This window comes from Aquarana catesbeiana, linkage group LG12, assembly GCF_042186555.1.
Source record: "Aquarana catesbeiana isolate 2022-GZ linkage group LG12, ASM4218655v1, whole genome shotgun sequence".
Lineage (NCBI taxonomy): Eukaryota > Metazoa > Chordata > Amphibia > Anura > Ranidae > Aquarana > Aquarana catesbeiana.
Genome location: NC_133335.1, coordinates 163,502,677 through 163,519,466, shown reverse-complemented (window position 1 = coordinate 163,519,466; position 16,790 = coordinate 163,502,677). Strand labels below are relative to the sequence as shown.

Below are 16,790 nucleotides of genomic sequence, written 5' to 3'. Positions count from 1 at the left end.
GACAGGGCAACTACTGAGGGACAGAAGCGTCACTGGCCTTGCAAGCCCGCGAGCAAAAGTGCTACTGCATGAAGGTTTGCCCCCGCCCATCACACGGTGGGGGGTCGCCTTCGGAAGTTTGCAGTTCGGTGGGCCTCTCGGCTGTCCAACAAAATGGGTCTGTGAACTGCGAATTTCATCGGGCTACAAGATGGTTTCTCTCTTGGCCACCAAACAGATTTTTTCCCTCCAGCATACCGTTACTCCCGGCTCACCGGGAGGCCCTGTTTGGGGCAGTAAGGGACCTGCTCAGCCACGGGGTGATAATGCCTGTTCCAGAAACGGAAAGGTTTCAGGGATTTTATCCCAATCTGTTTGTAGTCCCCAAAAAGGAAGGGGTATGTCCAATCCTGGACCTAAAAGCCCTCAATTGCTTTGTGAAAGTACAGAGGTTCAAAATGGAATCAGTTTGCTCTGTAGTCGCTGCACTCCATCAGGGGGACTCTCTGGCGTCTCTGGATATCCAGGACGCGTACTTGCACATACCCATATGCCTCAGGCATCAGAGGTTTCTGCGATTTGCAGTAGGTGAAGACCACTACCAGTTTGTGGCTTTCCCTTTTGGTCTGGCTTCAGCACCCCAAGTCTTTACCAAGGTATAGGCTCCAATTTTGGCGTTGTTGTGACAACGTGGGATCGCAATCGTGGGTTACCTAGACAATCTCCTTCGGAGAGCAGCTTCTGCCTCAGAATTAAGGGAGGATGTGGTGATCACCGTGCACCCTCTACAAGAGTTTGAGTGGGTGTTGAACCTCAAGAAGTTGGTGCTAGTGCCGATTCAATGTCTGGAGTACCTAAGCTTACTGCTGGACTCCTTAGAAGCGAGAGTGTTTCTCCCTTCAGACAAGCTGCAGACTCTCAGGACCGCGGTGAAGCAGTTGAGGAGCCGCAGGTGGTCGTCGCTGCGTTTCTGCATGCGAGTTCTGGGCCTTATAGTGGCTTCCTTCGAGGCGGTACAGTACGCCCAATTTCACACCAGAGTCTTGCAGAGGGAGATATTGTCTGGGAAATCGTTCCTACCTCTTCATTGGACGGTGACCACAACGGATGCCAGCCTGACCGGCTGGGGTGGAGTATTGGGAGTACAATCGACACAGGGCCTCTGGTCGAGGGAGGAATCCCAGTTACTGATCAATGTGCTCGAGCTTCAAGCGCTCAGGCTATGCCTCTACACATGGTCGATGAGACTACAAGGACGTCCAATCAGGATCCAGTCAGACAACGCCACAGCGGTGGCATATGTCAACCATCAAGGAGGAACGAGAAGCTTGGCCGCAGCACGGGAGGTCGCTCGCATCCTTTGGTGGGCAGAGCAATATGTACCGGCCCTGTCAGCTATATGCCGACAGGGCCGGTAGAAAAGGAGTAGAAAACTGGCAGGCGGAATAACTAAGTCAGGGATATGCAATTAGTGGACCTCCAGCTGTTGCAGAACTACAAGTCCCATAAGGCATAGCAAGACTCTGACAGCCACAAGCATGACAACCAGAAGCAGGGGCATGATGGGACTTGTAGTTTTGCAACAGCTGGAGGTCCGCTAATTGCATATCCCTGATCTAAGTCATCAGATGCTGGACCCAGGAGAATGGGCTCTGCATCCGGAGGTGTTCAGGCTTCTTTGCCTGCGGTGGGATACACCAGATGTGGACCTTCTAGCTTCTCGGCTCAATTGAAAGGTGCGGAGGTTCGTGTCCAGGACAAAAGATCCTTGGGCGGATGCGTTGGTGGCTCCATGGGAGCAGTACCGGCTGATTTACGCGTTTCCTCTGCTCAAACGGTTACCACGTCTGCATGGAAGGCTTATATCTCCATGTGTGAGGAGATGGGGTGGCGCACACGTACTTATTCGGTGGCTAAAGTCCTGCTGTTCTTACAGCGAGGAGTGGACCAGAAGTTGGCCTTGAACGCCGTTAAGGGACAGATTTTAGCTTTGGCTGTTTTTTTCCAACGACCCCTGACGTCTCACTCGTTGTTACACACTTTTGTGCAAGGGGTTCGGCATGTAGTTCCTCCGGTGGGATCTGGACCTGGTGCTGTCGGCGCTTCAGAAACCGCCGTTTGAGAACATCAGGGAAGATCCCTTGTTGACCCTGTCTCAGAAGGTGGTCTTTTTAGTGGCTATTACATCTGCCAGGAGGGTTTCAGAGCTGGCGGCCTTGTCTTGCAGGTCGCCCTATCTGATTATCCACAGGGATAAGGTGGTGTTGCGTCCGCAACCTTCTTTTTTGCCGAAGGTGGTTTTGGCCTTCCACCTCAATGAAGACATTGTGTTACCATCTGTGTCCTAAGCCGACACATCCTAAAGAGGTGGCCCTCCATTCCCTGGACGTGGTCCGGGCTCTAAGAATATATCTGTCTGCCACAGCTCCCTTCCAGAAGTCAGGTTACCTGTTTGTTTCGGTGGCTGGTCCAAAAAAAAGGCTAGCGGTCTCGTCGACTACCATTTCCAGGTGGATCAGACCGATCGTGGTCCAGGCTTACGCCTTGAAGGGGCAGGTGCCCCCCTTTCCTGTCACAGCCCATTCCACTAGGGCTAGTGGGACTTCTTGGGCTTTCCAACATCAAGCGTCAGTTTCCCAAGTGTGTAAGGTGGCGACTTGGTTGTCCGTTCACACCTTTATCAAAATTCTACAAGGTTGATGTAAGCGCATCTTGGGATGCTTGCTTTGGCCCAAAGTTCTGCAGGCGGCCGTGTAATGTTGCAATTTACATTCTTTTCTTTTGTTGGACAAAGTTCATGTTCATGCAGTTTGTTGCATTTGTCGCCCGCAGATTCTACTGCGGTTGTTTCAGAGGGTAACTCCTCCGTTTGGGGAGCACTTCTGGTTGTGGGTGAAGTTCTGTTTTGCTGTTCCCACCCCTCGTTATGACACTGCTTGGGGAAGCCCCTACGGTCAAGAGCATGGAACTGTCCGTCAATGAACGAAAGAGAAAATAGGATTTTTGTACTCACCGTAAAATCCTTTTCTCTGGAGTTAATTGACGGACACAGCACCCACCCCTCCTTTTGATTACGTTATACTGCTTGTTGACGTACTGAGCTGCAGAAGGCAGGCTGAGGGGTTATATCAGAGGGGACCGCCCCTTGGGCGGAGCTGTATAGTTTTTTCACATGCAATGCATGTTCTGCCTAGTCTCTCCTGAAAGGAGCAAGATATAACCCTATGGTCCAGAGAATGGAGCTGTGTCCGTCAATGAACTCCAGAGAAAAGGATTTTACGGTGAGTACAAAATTTTTTTTTTTTTTTCCCAGACTCTTTAGTTCCACTTTAACTCGTTCTTTGTTAGTGCAATCTGTCCTAATTGCTCAGTGCTGCTGTCTTTGCTTGTTCTTTGGCTGTAGGGAGAATTGTGTACTTTGTGCTTAGGCTTCAGCCACTCTGGCTCCATTCCTTTAAAACCGAACTGCTGGCAGAACGGGGCAAATGTTTTGTTTTTCTCTTCTAGTCATAAGATTCAGGTATACCGAAATGAAGTAGGTAAATTCTTTCTCTACCCCTTCATTTCCAGTGTCAGCATGTTAGGCTGGGTATAACCCGGCCTTGGGCAGGAAAGATCAATTCATCCCTGGATGCCACCTGTTATATTGATGAACCATTAGGGAGACATGGGATGAAGCTCATCTCAATTTTACAACCTGATGTTGGGGTTTATGAGGCTCCTGGGACCCTCTAAAAACAAGTAAAATGCATGTGTGCAAGCAGTAACAAGGCCTGAAAAGGGAAAAAAAATTGTAAAAGGAGTATAGAGAGGTAATAAAAAATAACCAAAAAAAAAAAAAATCTTGACAGTAAACCTGGTATAGGCTGAAGATCATAAGGTGGATGTGTGCTTTTACCAAAAGCATTACATTGTATTGTCGTTGAACCAAGTCTGTGGCATATTTGATGTTCAGTCTCTGGGAAGGAAATGCATATACATTTCCGATACCAACTGCAAAACTGTAAACCAGCTTCTTGCTCTGCTTCTTCCAACACAGAATCTTGCTGAGCTGACCCAGTTGCCTGGTTTGGAGGAAGACCAAAGTTTCCAGAAGGAGATTGCACTGAAGACTCTGGTGTACAAAGCATACAGGTTAGAATGAATCATTTAGTTCCTGTCAGTCCTAATGCTCTATATGCTTGCAGTGGATTGTGTATTGCATTCAAAACCATCAGTACATGTCCTTTCTAGACAGAATTTTTTGTTAAAGGCTCTAAAGATTCCCTTTTCCTTTCTTTAAAATAAACGCATCATGCTTACCTGCTCTGTGCAGTGGTCAGTGCAGCCCCAATCCTCCTCCTTCTCGGGTCCCCTAATGGTGCTTCTGGCCCCTTCCCCTTGCTGATTGCCCCCATAGCAAGCTGCTTGCTCTGGGGGAACTCGTGCATTCTTGATCCCGAGCTGCCTCTGTGTCTTTCGGACATACAGAGCGTGGCCCAGTCCCGCCCCCTGCTCCCTCCTCACTGGCTGTGATTGACCGCAGCAGACCCAATGGCTCCCGCTGCCATGTCTCAGCCAATGACGAGGGAGAGCCTTAGCTCTCGTGCACATCGCTGGAACAGGATAGGGCTCAAGTAAGTTTTAGGGGAGCTGCACTACACTGCATTGAATACATGAACATAAAAAAACTTCGCCCTTTTCAACCAATTTTAGACTCTTCAGACAACAAATTGGAGATGCGTTCTTTTAAAATAACCAATTATGTGCAGAAATTAAAGTTACGTGATTGGATAACTGAAGAAAATCTTCATTTAATTTGAGTAGATTCTAAACTCCTTCAGGCCACTTTCACACTGGGACAGTGGGGGCAGTAGCGGTTAAGTGCTGCTAGTTTTAGCGGCGCTTTACCGTAGTTTTGCCGGAAAAGGGTTCAAAGCGCTGCTGCCAAAGCGCTTTGCAGGCGCTTCGGCAATCCTAGCCATTGATTTCAATGGCAGGGGCGGTGAGGGAGCGGTGTGTACACTGCCCCAAGGATGCTGCTGGCAGGACTTTTTTTCCCTGTCCTGCAAGGGCACCGCCCCAGTGTGAAAGCACTTGGGCTTTCACACTGGGGCTGCAGAAGAGGCAGTTTAAAACGCCTCAGTGTGAAAGTGACCTTAATCTGCCTCTGTAACTCAATGCTGTTTTGTTTGCAGGTGCTTCTTTATTGCTCAGTCCTATGTTCTGGTGAAGAAGTGGAGTGAAGCCCTAGTTCTCTATGATCGTGTGCTGAAATATGCAAAAGAAGTCCAGGCTGGTTCATCTAAGGGCAGTCTGAAGGTACCTGCTTACTTTATCTAGCACTTTACCTATATCCATATGTTGGCAGGGGTAGTCTTTCTGCTGCACCTAGACTGTAATATTGTAATGTATTTTATTGGTTGAACTAAATGGACTCGTGTCCTTCCTTTTTTTTTTTTTTTCTTTTCAACTAGTCTATGTAATAAAAAAAATGAAAAAAAAGCCGCTAAATTTTTTTATCGTAAATGTCTGGCTGCTAAGCTTCAACAAACTCTTCTGGCCCCTAAAGCCCACTGGAGGCATGTGTCTCTGTATGCCTCAAATCATATGTTTCTTTTCTTCAGTAAAACTTGGCTAAATACAGTACAGGTGCATAAAAAGTGTTCCATGCTCCAAGTCTGTGCTCCTTGTTGATTGGAGAGCCCTGGCTTAGCACAAAGAATTCTGCTTCTCCATAGAGAGCAAAGGGTCCTTCCTTGCAACTTGATGGCAAGAGATAAGCTTTTCTACCAAGGCTGTTGCAAATTTTTCAAAGAAAACTGACTTTAAGACCATGTACACCTTTTGTTTTCATGCTTTTGGAATGTATTTAGCTGATTTTAAGCTGAAAGTTCATGTGGGCTTTAACACCTTCCCGCCTGGCCTAGAGCAGATTGAGGGCCAGACGAGCCTTTCGTCGTCCTGAGTGCACATCATATGATGTCCTCCAGAAGGCGTCGCTCGCTGGGCTGTAGATCTGTAATCGGACACAGCCGATTACTGCTCACTATACCGGCCCACTGCCAGTAACATGGTCGCTGTGACCAATCATAGCAGATCACATGAAAATAGTAAACAATGGATGGCTTGTACACATTGTATACAAGTGTGTTGCTAGCTGTTATTGGTCACAGTGATCGCATGGTACAGACAGGGTCAATCACAGCCCATCTATACCATGTAATTAGCTTTGGCCAATTGCAGCTAATCACAAAAAAAAAACACTGAATTAATCTGTTTCATTCAGTAAAAATGGTTCCTTTTACCAATGTGCAATCATCCTATTGAAAAAAAAAACTGATCACTTCACCAGAGTAGTACAGTGTTATATAGTTACATAGTAGGTGAGGTTGAAAAAAGACACAAGTCCATCAAGTCCAACCTATGTGTGTGATTATGTGTCAGTATTACATTACATATCCCTGTATGTTGCGGTCATTCAGGTGATTATCTAATAGTTTCTTGAAGCTATCAATGCTCCCCGCTGAGACCACCGCCTGTGGAAGGGAATTCCACATCCTTGCCGCTCTTACAGTAAAGAACCCTCTACGTAGTTTAAGGTTAAACCTCTTTTCTTCTAATTGTAATGAGTGGCCACGAGTCTTATTAAACTCTCTTCTGCAAAAAAGTTTTATCCCTATTGTGGGGTCACCGGTACAGTATTTGTAAATTGAAATCATATCCCCTCTCAAGCGTCTCTTCTCCAGAGAGAATAAGTTCAGTGCTCGCAACCTTTTCTCATAACTAAGAACCTCCAGACCCTTTATTAGCTTTGTTGCCCTTCTTTGTACTCGCTCCATTTCCAGTACATCCCTCCTGAGGACTGGTGCCCAGAACTGGACAGCATACTCCAGGTGTGGCCGGACCAGAGTCTTGTAGAGCGGGAGAATTATCGTTTTATCTCTGGAGTTGATCCCCCTTTTAATGCATGCCAATATTCTGTTTGCTTTATTAGCAGCAGCTTGGCATTGCATGCCATTGCTGAGCCTATAATCTACTAGGACCCCCAGGTCCTTTTCCATCCTAGATTCCCCCAGAGGTTCTCCCCCAGTGTATAGATTGCATTCATATTTTTGGCACCCAAATGCATTATTTTACATTTTTCTACATTGAACCTCATTTGCCATGTAGTCGCCCACCCCATTAATTTGTTCAGGTCTTTTTGCAAGATTTCCACATCCTGCGGAGAAGTTATTGCCCTGCTTAGCTTCGTATCGTCTGCAAATACGGAGATTGAACTGTTTATCCCATCCTCCAGATCGTTTATGAACAAATTAAATAGGATTGGTCCCAGCACAGAACCCTGGGGAACCCCACTACCCACCCCTGACCATTCTGAGTACTCCCCATTTATCACCACCCTCTGAACATGCCCTTGTAGCCAGTTTTCAATCCATGTACTCACCCTATGGTCCATGCCAACGCACCTTATTTTGTACAGTAAACGTTTATGGGGAACTGTGTCAAATGCTTTTGCAAAATCCAGATACACCACGTCTACGGGCCTTCCTTTATCTAGATGGCAACTCACCTCCTCATAGAAGGTTAATAGATTGGTTTGGCAAGAAAGATTCTTCATGAATCCATGCTGATTACTGCTAATGATATCATTCTTATTACTAAAATCTTGTATATAGTCTCTTATCATCCCCTCCAAGAACTTGCATACTATTGATGTTAGGCTAACTGGTCTGTAATTCCCAGGGATGTTTTTTGGGCCCTTTTTAAATATTGGTGCTACATTGGCTTAAATGGTACAATGGTACTATTACTATGGTAATAACACTGTATTGCTCTGGTCAGTGTGTTAAAAAAAAAAAACTGAAAAAAATGTAATTAAATTTGAACAAAATGTTTTTTGTTTTTTGTTTTTTTTTTACATACTGTCAGCAGTTATATAATAAAGCTGTGACAGTATGTAAAAAAGGAAAAAAAAAATTCATGTTTCATTTTTTGAAAAACATTGTGACAAAAAATTACAACATAAAAAAACCTGCCATGCCTCTTACTAAATGTGTACTTTCCAAAAGGGGGCAATTTGGGGAATATTTGTACTGTCCTGGTATTTGCAGGCCTCAAGAAATGAGAGGCCGTCACTACATCAGCAATGATCGCTTTTCAGATATACCAAAGTTTATGGACTCTCTAACTTTCCTACAGACTAAAAAGCAAAAACACTGATTTGGGTTATTTTCACCAAGGAAATGTAGCAGAATACATTTTGACCTAAATTTTTAAAGAGAGGTTATTTGCATAATTTTATAACGAGCGAAAAAGAAGTGTGGTTTTTATTTAATTTTTTTTTTTCATATTTTTTTTGGGGCGGGGGGGGGGGTTGTCTTTTTTTGTTTAGCAAAAAATAAACCCAGTGGTGATTAAATACCATCAAAAGAAAGCTCCTATTTGTGTGGAGAAAATGATAAAAACTTCTTATGGGTACAGTGTTTCATGATCGCGCAATTGTCATTCAAATTGCAATAGTGCTGAAATCTGTATGCAGGCCTGGGCAGGAAGGAGGGTAAAAGTACCCAGTATTAAAGTGGTTAAAGGATCATCTTGTAAGTTAACTCAGGCCTTAGGGTCATATTTGTACAATCACTAAAGAATCAGGTCTCCCCATACAGCAATTGTGTAGCTATTATTAGTGGGTCTCTTCTTTCCAGAGTCCATCACATTTCTGCTGGTAGTTATGTAAGCAGGTAGAGGTCAATTGGCATTTCACTGCATGGTGTCTAAACTGGTAATTTCATTATCTGATGAACGCATTACTGAATGCCAAAACAGCTTTGCAGAATATTTTGTTAGTATAAAATATGGTCACTTTCCACAAAGCAGGCATGTGTTTTGAATATGTGTTACTTGAACATTAACGCAGTTCCTTTTTCTTTAGGATTTACCTGATGTGCTGGAGCTCATAAAACAGGTGAATGCAGAGAAGTACTCCATGCAGGCAGCTGCCATACTTGGTGAGTAGGAGAACCAGTTCCAGTTAAGTGATTTGACTTCTGTATTTTTTCCTGCTGTCTGCATCCAACTAAGGAAGTTAGTCCTGAGGAAAGGCTAATCACATAGGTTCCTATGTATGAATAGTGCTGCCTATAGCAACCATTCAGAATTTGAACTCCTAAATACACCATACCTTGTAGAATATTTAACCTGTGTGTGTGTGTATGTGTGTGTATATGTATGTGTGTATGTATGTGTGTATGTATGTATGTATGTATATATATATATGTGTATATATATATATATATATATATATATATATATATATATATATATATATATATATATATATATATATATATATATATATATATATATATATATACAACTATGTATGCTGCCACCATAAACGATAAAGCACAAAATTAATCAAACCCAAATTACAATTACAAAAAGTGCTCTTAATATAAAGTCCATCAAATGTATCAATTAATGTATCAATCATTGTTCTCCTTTCAATGCACCACACTATTGTGCGATCCTTCCAATTCTTCACCACTATATAGAAAGTATTCTCCTCTCGCCATAAAACACCACACTCACCAGAAGTATTTGACTCATTTTACTGATCAGCAAATAGCATTCAAAAAGGATCTCCCTTCATGGTCACTGATCCATTAAAGTAATTTATTAGCTCTCCATGGTCTTCATATACATACTAGGACTTAAAGCAGAAATGTCCCAATCTCTTGGCATATTTGCATTGTGCACCCCCACTAGGCTTCAAGACAGACTTCAGCAATCTAGAGCTCACAGGCATGCACAGAGGTGCATAATCCCTCCCAGCTAGGCAAGGCTTCATTTTTTCTGTCCCAAGCTTCAGATGCTTGGGGACAAAGCTCTTCGTACCTTGGATGAGATATACCTAAAATCGACTGCTTCAATTTGTTAATCTAATTACCTCTTATGGTCTGAGGGGCAAGGTTACACCCTTTTTGCTGATGGCTCATTCTACCAGTGTTGGTGCTTCTTGGGCTATTTGTCATCAAGCTTTGGTAGCTTAAGTTCATAAAGCTGCTACCTGGTCTTTGGTTCATACTTTTAAATTTTACCAAGTGAATGCTAAAGCCTCTAAGGATGCTACCTTTGGTTGGCAAGTGTTGCAAGCTGCTGCGGTAGATTCTGGTTTAGTTGTTTGGGGCTTGTTGCTTTGCTTTTCCCTTATATTCAGTGTTTTGGGACATACCGATCATCATGGATATGAAGATACCCTGTGTCCTCAGATGTATGATGAAAAACATGGAATTTTTGGCTTGTACTCCAAAATTTTTTTTTTATGGATATCACAGAACACTGGGATCCCACCCCTCTTCCTTTGTGGTTCATGGCTTGCTACAAAAGCTTAAGCCTTGCTCAGCTGAGAGGGATTATGCCCTAGTACAGGATTTTCTGTCTTTATTTTATATTTTATTGCCAATGGCCAATCACCTGAAGGTGGCAGCATAACTGTATAGTCATGGATATGAGGATACCCTGTGTCCTGTGATCTACTCCAAGAAAAAGGTTCTATAGGCAAACAAATCCCATTTTTCTTGTGCAGTCTGACAGCCATCACTAGAAAACAATAGGCTCACCTGCTAAAAATCTAGCAGAGGCATGGCCGTTAAAAGAAATCGGAGGTTGACATAAATGTGTTCTAATTCCATGATTGTTAATAGAATAGGCAGCTAATTGGCACTCGCTTAATCCCTTGTTAGGACAAGAAGCCTAATAGATTTTGCTTTATCTTTGTGTTACAGACTCCACTGACATCACAGAAGAGGTCTCTCCTTCTCAGACAAAAGACAACAAGGTAAGTCCAGTATTAGTATTTCAGTGGGTAATATAAGAACGTCGTGGGGCTAGTAAACCCCCCTGAAAGGGATATTGAGTGGAAACCATTTAGCCCCTGCTGGGGTCCTGAGTTTTATTCAGAAAAGACTTTCTTTAGCAAAATATTTTTCTCGCGTTTACTGCTAAATTTACAGCAAAGTTTTAATTGCTATGTACTGGGAACTGACATTTTTTGTTACCCCATGCTGGTAATAACTGAAACCTCCTTCCTTACAGTGCTTTGAAAAACTCAATTTATATAAAATGGTTCTCATAGAAAACAGGTGGACCTGCAGAGTAGTGCCTTCCTGGTCCTTCTAAATCCTATAAGGAATAGTAAAGGCTTGTGTTGATGGGCAAATTCAAAATGCATGAGACTTGTATGGTGAGAGAAGCAGCTCAGATGTTAACAAAAGCCCCATAGCCACAACCTAACCTCCAAAATAATGGATTTCTCTTTGTGACAAAAGCTGCTGCTGCTCCCACACAGAACCCTACCTGGTGGGCCTTCAGAATTGACAGGAGGTATGCACACTCCATTGAATAATCTTGGATGGAAGCCAATTAACTTACTGGAATCTCTGGTTAGAGGCAGAGGATGTGGGGGGGGGAGACTATACAAAAGGAAGAATATACAAAATCCATAGCAATAGAATCCCAGGTCTGTTTGTCTCAAAATGAAACCATACGATTCCCCCCTTGTTTCCTGGTGACCATTGTCACTTGGACAAAGAGTGATGAGAAATCCAACATTTTACAGTTGTCACTTCAACCCAAGCTGGTTGGGAAATCATCTATAATTTCCTCTTACTTTAGTAAAAATAAAGCAAAGTGAAAGCTCAACAATGAGAGACAATGCAAAAAACTGACACATTTTAATTTTTTCTTATTCTATGCAAAACCAATAAACGGTTAATAAAACTAGTTTATACACTGTGCATTGAATTGTTGCCAATTTTTCATCTGATCTTGTTCCTCACCTCTGATCCCTTACAGCCTCTCTCAGATCGTCTGGATAACTTCTGCTTTGACTCCTCTCTGGTGACCAAACATGCCCGTCTGGTGCAGTTCCCTCCAGACTTCCATCCAGTCCCTTGTAAACCTCTGTTCTTTGACTTGGCCTTAAACCATGTGACGCTGCCTTCTCTGGAGGACAAGCTGGAGCAGAAGGCAAAGAGTGGATTGACTGGATACATCAAAGGCATCTTTGGCTTCCGAAGTTAATAAGTCGCTAATAAAGAAATACCGGTTGATGCTGCTCTACATCTTGTTCTCCATCATTCTGCCCCCATTTTCCACAGACTGTGCAGTGATGCATTCTGCGCTAGTGTTACCACCACTCACTTTCTATATAGATCAATAAAATCTTTAATTTATTGGGAGGAAATGATCCCCCATTTATTTTCCGTCACTGGGAAAGTGACCACTTTTCTTTTTTGGAGTGTTTTTGCAGATCTGTACATGGGGCAGTTGGGATTTCCATAATGGTTTTACACTGTATCCGAGGTGAATACAGTCCCATAAATTCAAAACAAAATGAGCATTTTAGTTAATCTCCAGCAAATTTTGTGGAGGCTTTTACCGATTTACCCCATTTGGTTTTTACTGTTTTGTTTTTTTTTTCCCCATGTGTAACATGAAATGTAATATTAACATGGCTTGGCTTTTCACCCATCTTATCTTTTTAATGGGAGAGATTAAAGTGGACCAAAACTCAAATGTTAACTTCAGCCCATGTTTACAATCTTGCCATAGAAAAAAAATTGCTGAAATGCTTCCCTTGCTTAGAGAAAATGCTGCTGCAGAAACTCTGAAGCAATAGAAAGATGGCTAAAAGCCAAGGCATAAGGTCACATGATCCCTGCAGAAGAGATGATTAACCAGTCTGTACAGTCTGTGCTCCAATGCTTCTATTCAACATAAATCACATATTTACATCCATTTCAGCAATACAATCGACAGCATACGTTGGATTTATGTTACCATTAAAGAAAGCATAGGTCTACTTTAACCTCTTTCTTATTTGTGCAAGCAAAAAGACTTATTAAAAAAAAAAAGCCTCCCATTCTGTCTTTTTTTTTTTTTTTTTTTTTTTTTTTTTTTTTGAAAAAGAAATTAAAATGCATTTATTTGAGGACCTATGAGTTGTGTTGTACATTCAGTTCCTTTTTCTTTCCCCAAAAAATATTCATTAAACTAAGCCCGACTGGTTTACTTATACATTTATAGAAGGCATTTAAGGCCTCTTTCACACTGGGGCGGGGGTGGCGTCGGCGGTAAAGCGCCGCTATTGTTAGCGGCGCTTAACCGTAGGTATTCGGCCGCTAGCGGGGCAGCTTTACCCCCTGCTAGCGGCCGAGAAAGGGTTAAAAAAAAAACACCGCAAAGCGCCTCTGCAGAGACGCTTTGCCGGCAGTGTAGCCGCGCTGTCCCATTGATTTCAATGGGCAGGAGCGGTATAGACACCGCTCCAAAGATGCTGCTAGCAGGACTTTTTTTCCCGTCCTGCTGGCGCACAGCTCAAGTGTGAAAGCCCTCGGGGCTTTCACACTGGAGAGACAGCAGCGGCTGTTTCGGGTCAGTTTGCAGGCTCTATATTATTAGCGCAATATCGCCTGCAAACCGCCCCAGTGTGAAAGGGGCCCTAAAGTAGATGTACAGCTGACTTCTCAAACAACAGACCAACATCTGTATAGCCATAGCTTGCCCAGTATTCTTTTCCCAACAAAGTAGCTATAACTGCTGTGTATGCATAACCAAGCTCACTAGACAGATCACTAAGCAGTATAATAAAGGAATCCTGATCGTATGTTATACGTATTGGAAACTGTCTCTGACTGTGCAATATACCGCCGTTTGCTTTGGAGAATACAAATTGACATTTTAAAGCACATTATGCAGGCATGCTGTCACTATTAGGAAACACAGAGATGCAGAAAAGGATGGAAAAAATGTATTTTACAAAAGTTGTTTGATACACAGTACTTTAGTAAACTACAAATGCCTGTGTTGACGGGCTTTGGACTTGGGTCAGTGATATCAGTTTGAGATGCTTCTGGGCAGGTTTATTTGACCTGCAGTTGACCTTACCTGCTTCAAGTGGGTTTTGAATTCCCTTTGACTTGTAAAGAAATGCAAATCTTGTCTGATGCAAGCAAAAGCCCATAGACAGACCCTAAATGGGCCATTCAGTTAGGGTTTACATCTACCTTAATATTCATTTACGTACATTAAGTGTGTGTGCGCAAACTAAATATACATTGTGGTGTGCTACAGTGGAAGTCTGTGGGCATCTACAGTATTGTCCTTTGGGGTGTCTTTCTAAATGATTGGCACCCCAATGCTCTGTGCATTACAGCAATGCATAAGTGTGAATGGAGCCTCCAATGTCCATAGGTAGAAAAGCATTTATGAGTACTCAAGACATTGGGTTAGCAGGACAGCCAGGCAATTCGAATGTTCAGAAGTGTCTCAATACAGGCTTCCTTTAAAGTACAAGGACACGCTAATTGAAGTAGACAGTAGAAGCACACATCCTGAAAATATCAGAATTTTTTTTTTTTTTTTGGATTATAAGTTTATTGGAGGGTTTTTTTTTTTGTAGGAACAGGTACACAGAGAATGCGCTAGTCAACCAGTTTAGGTAGAATAAGACATCAGGGGTATCAACCAATTATATTAGTACAGAAATCGTTAATATGTCAAGGAGGGGGGGGAAGGAAGAAAGAGGGAAGTCCTGATCTCAAGCACTCTACAATATTATAAACCAGATAAATGTACTACTGTGTTTTTCGAGAAATCATATAGAGGTAGAATTGGCAAGGTGTGAGACCGCCTCAATATGAGAAGACTACATTTTGAAAATTTAAACACAGGTCCATATCTTGCTATGGAAACTAGGAGACTGGTGTGAAATTATGAGTTTTTCCATAAGCCATATTATGTCTATTTTCTGAAATCATTGGGTTAGAGACAAAATGGAATTTTTGCCACCCAGTATGTGGGGCTAAGAGATTTGGAGACATTGAAAAGATGCGGAGTAATAGAAGGCTTCTATTGGCTTGTTGATTCATTTGTACAATGAAATAAAACCACCCAAGGGTGAAGACCACGTTTTAGTTTGTAACCAGTGTTCAAAATTGGTAACAAAACGGGTATCTAACAACTATTTAGTGGCCTTTGATTCAAAGTCACTAAGTTTCTTTGGCCATGTGTATAGGTTTTAAGGTGTGAAACAATGAATTTTTGCAGAGTAACACAATATTGCACCTTATTGTCAGTCTAACTGCATTGCATTTTCTCTTTCGTTCATCGACGGACACAGCACCTCAATCTTGACCTTTGTATTATATCCGCAGGAGTAGGACTAGACAGAACAAAAAACACCTGGCTACGCCCATGGGCTGTCCTCGGTCAGTATATAACCCTGTTCTAGGTATTCAGTTTATTTCTGTCTAGTCAGGAATAAGGACCTAGCTCCTTGCTGGGATCTTTTGGTCCTAGCAAATTTTGCTTTTTGACTTTCTTCCATGCATTTTCTCCTGGAAGATCTACAATCGACTGATGGGCTGGATAATCTAGATCTAGTGGTCTCCCCTGTCCAGCCAGCGTGTGCAGACCGCAGCTACACGCTAGGACGGCCGCGACATAGCCTCAACGGACGGAGGCTGGCCCGCGATTTAAATGGGTTGCATATGAACAGGCTCTGGTCCGAGTCGCAGCGGTCCCTTTGCCGACAGCCCCCCACTTCGGTGGCGAGGAGTTCTGTCTGGAGGGTCACCTGCACCATGGATCAGTAAATACAGTCCCCCCCTCTCCTCCTTTGTGCGGTTTGGGGTGGACGCGGGTACCCTCCAGGGATGGTCGTACCTGCCTGCAGGATCCCTCCTTTCATCCTAAAGTCCCTTGGTTAAGCTGGTTTTCCCCCTCACCCCACGAATTGGTGGGAGTCCCAGGGCAGGCAGCAGGGACCCCTGGGGGTCTCCCCTGCCATTCCCCTTCTGGGTGGTGTGTGTCCTGCCCTGGCGGTATGGGGGGGGGGGTTTCCAGTGCAGAGGGAGCAACGGAGACCCCTAGGTGTATGCCCTGCTGTGTGCAGTGTGAGGTAGTGTGCAGGTTGGGGGTCCCAGTGCTGAGAGCGCAGCGGTGCAGAGTGCACAGCGGTGTCCCCTTAAATGTTCACCCGGCCTAGTGGAGTACAGTACCTTTTTGGAGGGGGGGTCCCCTTCATGCCATGGCGGCCATTTTCCATTAGTCTAGTGAGACACCTGAGCAGCTCCTCTTCCTCTCTTTCTCCTCTTCCTGTCCCGGGATATATGAATAAGACGGTGTTCATGGTGTTGCTGGGTCCAAGCTGCGGCGCTCTGCTGGTAGGGTGAGTCTTTGGGGGTCCTTGAGTATCTCCCTCTCTGCTGTTGGGTATCCTGAGCATTGGGGGGTCCAGTAGTGGTGCCAAAGTTTCTTTGTACTACAGCAGGGATATGCAATTAGCGGACCTCCAGCTGTTGCAGAACTACAAGTCCCATGAGGCATAGCAAGACTCTGACAGCCACAAGCATGACACCCAGAGGCAGAGGCATGATGGGATTTGTAGTTTTGCAACAGCTGGAGGTCCGCAAATTGCATTTCCCTGTACTACAGGGTCTTCTTCCCTATGGATCCTCAGGGTCACATCTCACCCACTGACCCCCATCATGGAGGTGGCAGGTGCCTCAGAACCCCAGCTTCCCATGGTTGCTCTGATGGCAGTCCTTGAGTCATTGGTATCCTGGGTGGAAGTAGCGTATGGGCAAAGACCCAGGAGAAAGCACTCCCCACCTTCCCCTGCTCAGTCTGTCTCATCTGATTCTGAGCCTGATGCCGCTGGGGAAGTGGCCTGTCCAAGGGGGTTTAATATCTCGCCCCCTGACCCATCCGATAGTGAGGATGAGTCCTCTGTGGTCTCGGCAGCGAGCACTTGTTACTGCGGTGTG

At 44.0% G+C, this 16,790-nt stretch overlaps 1 protein-coding gene across 1 annotated transcript in view; it reads left to right on the top strand.

Annotated features, from left to right (window-relative positions):
* Positions 1–12,900, top strand: part of SRP68 (signal recognition particle 68) — a 68,992-nt gene extending 56,092 nt beyond the window's left edge. The window contains exons 12-16 of the mRNA XM_073606142.1: positions 4,019–4,113; positions 5,157–5,280; positions 8,891–8,966; positions 10,746–10,798; positions 11,815–12,900. Coding sequence (XP_073462243.1) covers positions 4,019–4,113; positions 5,157–5,280; positions 8,891–8,966; positions 10,746–10,798; positions 11,815–12,042 — 576 coding nt within the window. The 3' untranslated portion in view covers positions 12,043–12,900. The remainder of the gene's footprint in view (positions 1–4,018; positions 4,114–5,156; positions 5,281–8,890; positions 8,967–10,745; positions 10,799–11,814) is intronic.
* Positions 12,901–16,790: the final 3,890 nt, after the last annotated feature.